Below are 10,636 nucleotides of genomic sequence, written 5' to 3'. Positions count from 1 at the left end.
TTTTTTTTTTTTTTAAACTTGTATGCTTCTGTTTCTCCCTTTGGGAAAAGTTTTAACTTCTTGACAAATTTGACTCCCTAAAGGGAACGAGAGCGTGAGCTGTATGGGCCCAAGAAGAGAGGACCTAAGCCTAAAACTTTTCTCCTGAAGGTAACTCTTATTTAGATAACTTAGGCCTAGCCAAATGTCTCTCGAACCTCACCGGTTCGTGTCCTTGGAAGGACTGGACTTTCAAGTGACTTGTGCCTGCCGCTGGGCTCTGGGAACATGGGGACAACCCAACGGGAAGGGGGGGGGGGCAGGGACGCAGAAGCGTGTGAGGGGAGAGCATGTGTGCGTGCGACGGGTGCCCCAGCAGGACGGTCGGTACACGCGGATGTGCACGGTGAGGCTGCAATCTCTTTTCCAATATCCTCTCCCTCTTTACGGCCTTCTGCTGCCGCAGTGGAGAGCTAGCCTGCCCCGCTCCCTCTTCCTTCAGCAGTGTATTCCATCCAGCCTGCGCCCTGCTACTTAACAGCATGCTGAGCAATCGGGCAGCTGTGGCGGGAGTCCTGCGGCCACTTTTGCTCCTCCAATTGCGTTTCAGGATGTAGGTGCTCCACGAGAGTTTCATGAAGGGTTCATGTTTTGATCTGTAAACTGCAGGCTTGTTTTGTTTTTTGGGGGGGAGGGAGGGGATGGGGGGGAGGAGGAGTGTTTCACCTCTGTGTAGGGTAGCAGCTGAAGTTTCCAGTTCCCTCTGATAGACCCAGCATGTCTGCCAGAAGGTATTGTCGTAGCATCTCTGCTAGCTTGCGGTGATGAATGAGGAAGGCAGTCCCTAGTGCAGCCTCCCCCCCACTTAATTTTTTTACTTTCTTTTTTTTTTAATAAAGAAGTCTGGTAGCTGCGTGACTGTTATGTGAGCTCTGCAGATTTATTAGTCTACAGACAAAACTCCTTGTTTTGCTCCCCTCTTACCCCGCTTCCTCTCCAACTGTCTCAATGTCAGACTTCAAATGAATGTAGAAACACAACACACATTTGTACGATTAAGGCAGATGAGTGAGTTCACAGCTTCCTTGGTTTTGATCCGGTATAAAGCCCTGGAACAGCCAGGGTGGACTCTGTGGTAAGGCATCACTATCACTAAGTCATCCTATGGCTTTGGGCAAGTCATTTAGCCTTTGTGCATGTTTCCCCATCTGTGAAACAGGTTAATACTTTCCTTTGCCTGGCAGCGGTAGGAGCTTTACTCAAGTCAGCGCAGCACTTTAACTGTATGAGCACTGGAAAGAGCAGTGAGGGGTAGGGTGTCGCCTCTCCTCTGCTTTAAGAGGACATAATGAAGCACATGAAAGAAATGCGGGAACAGGCGTATTCTGATGCTCCAAGTAAAACCCAGGGGACTGTGGTAATCCTCGGAAAGTCCTGCTGATGGAACTGTTCCTCTCCCTTGTTGCCTGTTTTTCTGCTAACAGTTTTCTGTATCTGCAGACTGAGAACTGCAAACATAACTGATACGTACGACCTCTTACTCTTTATTCAGGGAAACTAGACTAGTTGGTTTGTCTCTTTCTGGCAGTCATGCATTAAATGAAACCCTTGTGTTTAGGTTTCCAACAATGCAGAGGAACGTTCAAAGGGAAACCACCAGCTTAAAATAGTTCTCTGCTTGAATTAAAAAATACTGGTATTTGTAACACCTGACATTGTTCAGAGTGGTAGAGAAGCATTTATGCTGTGCTTTTAACATTACTGTGTGTAATCGGTTTCTTTTCTTTTTGATTCTGAATGTGATATGGCAAAATCCACTGCCAATTTTTCAATCATTTTAAAAAAACAAAACCAACCCCCAAACTCAAAAATAAAACCCACTCATTCCTCCTCTTCTCCCCTCGCCCTTTAAAACCCCCCTAAACTTGGAACCTGAATTATTCAACAGCATCCTTTGAATCACATCCCTGACACGTTTCTGTGGCACATCTTCCTTCTGCCAGCTTCTCAAACGCTACTGAAAACCCGTAGGTTTGCAGAGCTGGCTTGGTACTTTGTAGAAGATGGATCGCCATAGGGAGCGAGATGAGCTCTCCGGAAGGCTGGTGCCACGTTGTGGGAGAGGCTGGCAGGGCAGAGTGCTGCCACTGACGCTTGGTTTGCAGCTCTAGGAAACGGAGCTGGTGAAACTGTTAGCGCTCTGACTTGCCGTTTATCTGTGACTTCGGATCCTACCCTAAAAATAACATGCCAGGCCAGGCAGCATGAAGTAACCCTATCAGCTAGCCCTATCTGAACTTGTTTGAGCTCTGTTCAGGCAAACCACTAGCAACGCAACTGCGGCTAGAAACACGACCGAGATCAGCATGATAGTTTGTGTCGTATGCATCTCTCGGTCAATTCTCCTGACCTGCCGAAGATGTGGGTTTGACCTCTGCTAGCCCTGCAGCACTGGTGCTGCTGTGGGAGGAGTGGGATTCGGTTCTGCCTCATGCATAGCTAACGATGTTTTCGGTTCTTTCAGTTGCAGAATCTCTTGCCAGTGAGAACTTCGGAAGCAGGGGAAGAAATTTGATTCTTGCATCCCAGAGGGAGTCTTTGGAGTTGGCAGTTAGAACAATATTCTTTTTGATCTGTTAACTGAACAGATTAGGTCTGGATGCAATGATGTTTAAGCAGGAGTCTGGCCTAAGACTGCTTTGGTAGACTAGTCTGCCCTCTACTCAGTGGCTTGCTAGGATTTTTCATCTGTATCAGTGCTTAAACTTAGGCTTCTGAGTCTCCAGTAAGGCACTGAAATAAGTGCCCCGATATGCTGCTCAGTCTCCTGGCTTGTGTGGGTGTTGTAGTTTGCAGTTGGGGCTAGGTTTATCCTGGGATTAGTTCTCAAAAGCTGCAGATAGGCACCCAGGGGGATTTGCAGAAAGCATTCCAGCAGGTTAGTGGCCCACGCCTTTGGAAAAGCTTTGAAAAGCTGCATCTTTGGCCACCTGCTGCCTTTGTAAGCCAGGCTCCTGTTGCTGAGAGCTGTCTAACACTTGCCCTTTCGATCAGACTGCAAAGGGAAATTACAGTCCAGGCTTTGTAATATCGCTATCAAGATGGCCGGTGTTGAAAGTGACCCCTGCAAACTTCAACTGCAAAGTTTTGGGCAGGAAATGGGTCTTTATCCTCTGCATACTAGGGGCAAACTTTCCCACAGCTGAGATCAAGCTTGGCGGGAGGTTGTAATTCTTGGGAGGCTGCTGGTATGCTGCAGGCTTTGTGCTGAGTGTATGGGAAGCAGAGTCCTTGGTCTGAAATGGGCAGCGCTGTACGTAAGGCTCTTACCTTACCACTTAGGTGTCTGGCAGAAGTCGTCCTTGAGGACAGGCCCTTCAGCTGCAGGTCAGAGTGGAAGCTGGTGCGAGGCTAGAAAGAGACATAGTGCGTGCTATAGTGATCTTGCTCTTTTCCCCTGCTCGGTTTGCTCTTTTTATTTTGCTTTTCCCTCGGCACTCCACTGTGTGGAATGCAAAACTCGCCAACTAATCTAATAAAGTTTAGCAAGTGCTGTTAAGAGACAGAGCCCGGTCTGCAAGCTCAGTGGGTGGCTAGCAAAGACTCCTAGTTGGGGTGGCTGTAAATACTAAGGTGAAAAGACTGGGGAAGGTTAATGGGGAGAAAGAAGTAACCGAGAGCAGAGTAAGGGAGAGCCTTAGTGGGACGGGGGGAAGAAGGGGCCAAGCAGCGTGGTGTTCTGTCGCTTTGCCCTTCCTTGAACTCTAAAGTTGGAGTTGGGTTTCTTTTGATCTCCTCCCTGTTCGTAAATTATCCCTGAGCGGTTTGAAAACAGACCATTCCCCTTTGTAGCATTTTGTTCCCCATCCAGTAGGGAAACTTTAGTTTATGGCAGTGTTGCTTGGGAGAACTGTGCTATGAACTGGCTTGCTGTTGCCTTGTCACTTGGAAGACTGCAGAAGAAAGAGGGCGATAAAAAGGCAGAATGGCAGCCAAAAAGGGGAAAGAAGAGCCCTTGCGAATGCTGTTTGCAGCAAGGACTGTGGGAATGCAGGTGGAGAATAAAAGACAAAGCAGAACCAGTAATTTCCGAGAGAGTAGCGCTACTATGGTGCAGCAGCACTACTGGAAATGACTTGATTTTGAAATAATTAACTAGAAATCCGTTGCCTTACAAGGTCTTTTTTTTTTTTTCTTCCAAATTGCAGAGGTTTTGATACAAATCAGGTAAGAGAGGCTTTTCTAAGCACGTGTCCATGTACGTGCTTGTGTGCCTCAGTGCGTTAAGGGAATGAATGAACAAATATGCTTGCTGGGCCTCAAGGGACGTTTATTCAGAAATAGTAGGGAACAGGGGAGATATACTAGTTCCCAGGGGCAATGAGGGAGAGCTGTACAAGCTAAATAAAGGTGATACATATCCCATAAAGGGAAGGGGGGGAAGGGAAGCAATCCTAGCAATTGCCTTGCTCTCATGACAGAGCACTGCAGCAAGCCTCCAGAAGCTGCATCCTGAGGTAGGCTGAGCTGTAAGGAGAGAGTGAATTACTTTGTATACATGCTGAATACCTCTTCAGCAGTGAGCAAATCCTGCAGGTGAAAACTGCAGAACCCAAAGAGGTAGTTTCTGTTTGGAAAACTTCTCAGTTAAGTAACCAGCTGTGGTAACACAGCTGAAAGGATTGAACAAGTTTGTTTTTCAAAGACCTCATGCTCATACAGCTCGTGAGTGTGATAGAGTAATGGATCCATAGCAGGGAGCAGTGCATTTCCAGCAGATAAAGCTGAGTGCTGAGTCTTCTCCAAACCAGAGGTAGCAAGTTACTTAATGTAAAGTTGGAAGCAGGAGAAGGAGAGCCCAGAAAATGTGCTGTCCTCTGCAGGGGAGAGACTTGAGTTCCTATAGTTGATGCCTGAATAAACCTGATCCTGTGGTAGGAATACTGAGCTTCGCAAGTGAGAGGGCTCTGAGGGCTGGTCTTAGATAAAGCATCTGATACTGTTTTTCTTGAAACCTTACCTGGAAAAAAAAGCTCAAGGTAAGCTGAATACTTGCATAGTGCTCTTTAGAACTCATGTTAAAGCTGGTCACTGGGGACAGCAATGTAGCACCTGGAGGGGACTGTTGTGTCCCAGCTTACCCTCTCTCTTAATAATCTGGCCAAAGAGGTTGATGGTGCATGTAGTCTACCTGGAGACTACTGAAACTGGAATTTAATAAATGCAGAGAGCTGAAACATGAGTTAGAAACAGCTTCAGCCTTGAGGAAGTGCCCCAGAAGTAACTGGAAACGCAGATGCATAGCAAGTAAAGGAGACCTAGTGGTTCTGGCACACTGGAAAAGTCCTAGCCACGGACCAGGGCTCTGTGCTAGCTGCTGTGTAGGCACAAAACCGAGACAGGTGCCTCTGTCAAAACAGGACAGGAGCTGATCAGTGTGCACAGGCTGAGAAAGTTTTTTTTTTATGGAAGTGGCCGGGCAGTGAACATCCCAGTATTATCGCTTTTCATTTAACATGGTTGATGGGAAGCTTTGCTGAGGAATTTTGGGGTGTATAAGGCAGCTGTGAGTGTTTGTGACTGCTTCCTCTAGACTCGGGGAAGATGTGGGGGAGGCCTGCTTCTTTCTCACGTGGGTGATAGAAGGCAGCACTGTGGGCAGGTGGCAATTAGAGTCAACTCTGAGCAGAGGGGCACAAAGGGGGCAGAATTCCTCACTCCAAGGTGTGATTACAGGCTAGGGAATTAATCTAGAAGACATGCAGTGTTGGCAGCGGGAGAGGCCCTGAAGGATGTCTTTGTGTATCTGCTGAAGCTGTAGATCAAGGATTTTTACCAGAGCATCTGTCTGTACCTTCTGCCTGGTTTCCCTGTCCTGCATTTTGGAATGGGGCATTGTATTGCACTTTGCTCTCCACTGAGCAGTGGTAAATTGGAGAGAAGCCCGAAGCACAAGAGCAGCAATGCTGGAAGGGCTGGCTGTGATGGGGAAGGTGGGGGAAAGCAAGAATAAAATTGTTAATCCAGGCTGTGCTGGTATGTAATGTCAGAAAGCAAACTGTAGCTTGTCCTGGTGTCTGCCATCTGCTTCAGAGGGACCTGTGAAGACAGGGAGCAAGCACAGCCCTAGACATGCATCTGTCTGTGCCTGTGACCTCCTGACGGGATCTGTGGGGTTTCTAAGTTGTGGCTCATTGGGATGGGAGGGGGAGAGTTGATGTGTGGTACAGGGAGTTCATCTGGTGCTGCTGCTGTGCTCCAGCCTGTAGAATGCCTGGGACAGGAACTGTGTCTAACTATTCATTTTCTGAACAGTTTGGGGCATGAAGTAATGCGTGAGGCTGAGCAAAGAGAAACTAGCTGGACACTGGGATGCTTCCTGCTACAGCAGGACATGTTGGGGTTTGGGCTGGGGGTGCTTCCCTCTAGCTAGGTGAAACAGCCCTGTACAGCCCAGGGTTAACGTGGAAAGTGTCTGTGCCTGCCTTGGCAGTTGTGCTACTCATCCCTGTTTCTGTCAGTTGGCTAATACAAAGTCTATAGTCCCCGGTGCAGATGAGCCTTCAGTCTGCATTTTCACATACAGCTGGGGAAGGAGGCCTCATCTTTGCAGTCCTTTTAAAGCCAGGATACAAGTAGTACTGCAGGGCATGATCCAGCATTAGCCAGGGAGGAACAAAATGTCTTCAGTTTCCCTTCTCTGCTCATTCAGGATCTTCTGCGGTTCCCATGAGGATCTCGGTGGGAGAAGAGGAGCACTGGGTGACAGCAGAGTTCTGGGGATGTAAGGCCAGGGCTTTGAGCTTATTGTGCAAGAGGGGCCCCTCACTTAGATCTGTTAGATCCCTGCCTTTACACACACATTTTTTTCCCCCCGCCGTTTCTCTGTTAGGAGGCACAGCCTGCAGGGTGACAAAGGAGATGGTGTTGGAGTGCTTAAGCTCTTAGCTGGCAAGAAGCCATCCCAATCTTGGCGTGTGCTAGGGGGCAATGGGATGGAAAAGTTGGGGAGGAAAAGCAGCTGTTGTCTTCTAGCACTGCAGTTCTTGTTGTGCCCACGAGATGGGGGAAGCTGCTCACTAGATGGGCAATCGGAGGGGCGCTTGCCTGTCCCCTCCAGGCATGGGTGACTTCAGCCTGTGACCACTGCTGAGAGGGAATAAGGAAGGGGGTTTGTCTGGGCAAGGAGCAGGGTGCAGGTGGGAGGCTGAGCTCCACAAGCAGCTGTGCTCTGACAAGGGGTGATGTAAGAATACGCTCTGGGTTTCCATGCCCACAGGGTCTTCAGGTCATACTGCCTCAGCTTACCAATGAAACTGTTGTTCCTGCTGCCAGAAAATGTTCCTGTCTCTGGTGTGTGAACCAGGGTAGGTTTTGGCACTATCTCCAAGCACCAGAAGAGCTTAAAAGTCTTATTCCCCTGCCCTGGCTCTCAGGGAGGGCTGGCACTGAGCAGTTGAACCAGTGCTGTTCCTGCTCTGTTTCATTAGTAGATTTCAAACAAGTTGTGGTGTTCAAAAGGACAAGGCAATCTCTTCTTTGGAGATGGAGTTAAACTTGACTTGAGTTCCAGCTGGCCTGGTCTCTGGCTTTAAACACTGGACCTTGCTCCCACAGCAGAGTAAGGATATACAACTTGCTTGTGGTCTCTAGTTAAAATTAAGCTTCAGATCTCTGCATTTCTTGTGCTTAGCTAAGACAGCTCTGTCAGACCACCCTCACTCCCTTCCATCTGTGTTCCTCAAGACCCCCTTCTACCATGCTTTCCAGAGCAGATAAGTCTGGTTGTGGGACGGGAAGAGCAAACTGGATGTGTTACTCTTCCTCTCCCCCTTATCTTGTGCTCATTTCCTAGAGGACCTGATACAGTCCCCTGTCTTGGGACTAGTACATAATTTTGGATGCTAACTCAACGCTAACAGCCCCAATGCCTAGGATGGTTGTTTGGCTGACAGTGGAGGGTTGTGCACGTTGGCTGATGATGACTGAGGAGGGCCTTGGAACCCATTAACTGTAACCCTGAAACATGGCTGGAGGGTGGCAGTTTCCTCCTGGGGGAAGCACGTGTCAACAGGGGCACTGCCTAGGAAGTAATTAGCTGCCCAAAAAGGTTGTAGAAGTGCCCCATGCTTGTATGGGGGCTGTGCTGTGGCTCTTAGTAGTCCATAGGTGTGTATGTGTGCTTGTCATTAATGTGGGTATAAATGTGACACGGCATTCTTGTCCTGAGGTGAGCAATGCACGATTTGAGATTTGGCTGCATCTAGCCTGCCTCTCTGACCCTGTTTGTTTTTTTTCTCTCTCCCCACCACCGCAGGCTCGGGCCCAAGCGGAGGCCCTCCACATTGGGGATGTACACTTTTCTGTCAAGCCTGGTTCCAGCACCTCCTCTCCCAAGCTCCACTCCAGCGCTGCAGTGCACCGGCTCAAGAAAGATATCCGTCGATGCCACCGCATGTCCCGGCGCCCCCTGCCCCGTCCAGACCCCCAGAATGGTGGGAGCGTGGGTGGCGGGGCTGGCATCCGTCCTCCTGTCTCGCCCTTCTCGGAGACCGTCCGCATCATCAACCGTAAGGTGAAACCCCGTGAGCCCAAGCGCAGCCGCATCATCCTCAACCTCAAAGTCATTGACAAAGGTGGGAAGCCAGCCAACGGGACCGGGGGCCTGGCTCGGCCCAAGATCCCGTCCCGAAACCGTGTCATCGGCAAGAGCAAAAAGTTCAGTGAGAGCGTCCTCCGCACCCAAATCCGTCACATGAAGTTTGGCGCCTTTTCGCTCTACAATAAGCCGTCTGCTGCGCCTGCCCCCTCTCTGGAGGGCAAAGGGGAGGCCGAAGGCTCCCAGGCAGCCTCCTGTGGTCTCATTATGGGCTCCACCCCCTATGATGCCCCCAGCTCCAGCTCCTCCGGCTGCCCGTCGCCTGCGCCCCACTCCTCCTCTGACCCAGATGATTCCCCTCCGAAGCTGCTTCCTGAGACCCTCAGCCCAGCCATCCCCGACTGGCGCGAGTCAGAGGTCCTCGACCTCTCAATCCCACCTGAGTCGGCCGCCACCAGCAAGCGTTCTCCCCCAGGAGGGTGCAGTGGGGGGCAGACACCCTCCTTGTCCCTCTCCTCTTCTGACCCGGAGCAGGAGGCCGGCGACTGGCGTCCCGAGATGTCCCCTTGCTCCAACGTGGTGGTCACGGATGTCACCAGCAACCTCCTCACCGTCACCATCAAGGAGTTCTGCAACGCAGAGGATTTTGAGAAGGTGGCGGCGGGCGGTGGTGGAGGAGGCAGCAAGTGAGCAGCCAGGTCCCCCTGCTCCAGGGGCGTGGGGGGAGCTCTACCTGCGAGAAGTCGTGGTGCGAATGGCTGTCCTTAGTTCTCTCCTTCTCCCCTTGGCTGTCCCTCTGCCCTCACTGCCACCCTTCCTCCTCCTTTCCCCCTGCCCACTCCCTCTTGCCTGGAGGCTGGAGTGTGTCAGTGGGGGCGAGCGGGGGCACCCACTGTTCCTGGGTGTTGCTGCCGCTGGGAGGAGGCAGGGAGGGTCATGGTGGGGCTGGGGAGTGGTTGTTTGTCCTTGAATGTGGTGTTGTCCAACGGGCGGTGGAGCCTTTGGGGATGAGGGATGGGTGAGCGTGTGTCTGTGTGCCTGTGGGGGTGGTGGGGAAGGTGCTCTTCCTCCTCCTTCCCCTTCCATCTTTGACAAAAACTGAAGAGGAGCTCCAGACCCTTGAGGGGAGGCTGTAAGAGGATTGGAGCCCTCACCCATGCCCCCCAAGCCTTCTCCCACAATGTGCATGCAGTCTCTTCCATTCCTATGTTTCCCCCTTGCCGTGACCCTGATCCTGCCATCCTTCCCCTTCTTGGCCTGCGGCCTGGATCTGCCCTTTACTCTGCTGTCCTGATGGCAGTTGCTGATCCAGATGCCCCCAGAGTGAGGGGGAGAGGGGCAGGTGAAGCGTCATGCCTGGAAGGTGCTTGAGACAAAGCTGGGGTGGTGGGGGGTGCCCCATGCAGCATACACCCCATATTGGCTTCCCCTTTCCTTTGACTATTGGTGCTACCTTGGCAGTTGTATGGGCTCTTTCAGGTGACCTGGTCCCTCTTCTCCTGCATCTTCCAACTTGCTCAGCTTTGCAGGGGGAAGGGAAGAAAAGGGAATCTGCTTCTGGCCCAGATCTTCCTCCTGGTGTTCATCACTTGCACTTGCTTGGGGGAGAGGGCATGAAATGCCCTTCCCCAGCCTTTCTGTGGTGGAAGTGGGAGTGGACCATGCATCCATCCTTCAGTTTGGGGGAAGATACGCCAACAATGTGATGCTGCCCCAGCCGGGTGAGGCTGGTCTCCCACCTTGCGCGTAGGCTTCCCCTGACCCTTTTTGCTTTCCCTGCTCCCTTGGAAGGAGGGAGGGATGGATGCTAAGGTGAGTCATTTGCTCTTCCTGCTTCCTTCCATTTCTCCTGCTTTCCCTTCCCTGTAGTGGATGGCCTGGAAGAGGGTTGCCCTCTGTCTTTTCAGCATCTGAAACAGCCTTTACAACTGTCAACCAAAGGTGCTAATAAGAAATAACTGTCTCTCTCACATCATATGCGTGTGCGCTGGATCTCTTCCCCCAGAGCTCCTGTGAGCTGATCGAGAAATTCCTTCTCTTCACCCCAAGCAAGTAGGA

General features: G+C 51.0%; 1 protein-coding gene across 1 annotated transcript in view; it reads left to right on the top strand.

The window, feature by feature from the left end:
• The window catches only part of LOC103915638 (neuronal pentraxin receptor-like), a 42,167-nt gene that overhangs the window by 1,631 nt on the left and 29,900 nt on the right, over positions 1 to 10,636 (top strand). The window contains exons 2-3 of the mRNA XM_009322510.1: positions 84 to 150; positions 8,297 to 8,602. Coding sequence (XP_009320785.1) covers positions 84 to 150; positions 8,297 to 8,602 — 373 coding nt within the window. The remainder of the gene's footprint in view (positions 1 to 83; positions 151 to 8,296; positions 8,603 to 10,636) is intronic.

This window comes from Pygoscelis adeliae, unplaced genomic scaffold, assembly GCF_000699105.1.
Source record: "Pygoscelis adeliae isolate BGI_AS28 unplaced genomic scaffold, ASM69910v1 Scaffold60, whole genome shotgun sequence".
In the NCBI taxonomy this organism is placed as follows: Eukaryota; Metazoa; Chordata; class Aves; order Sphenisciformes; family Spheniscidae; genus Pygoscelis; species Pygoscelis adeliae.
Note: the sequence above shows the minus strand (reverse complement) of the source record. Positions and strands in the feature narration are given on the sequence as shown.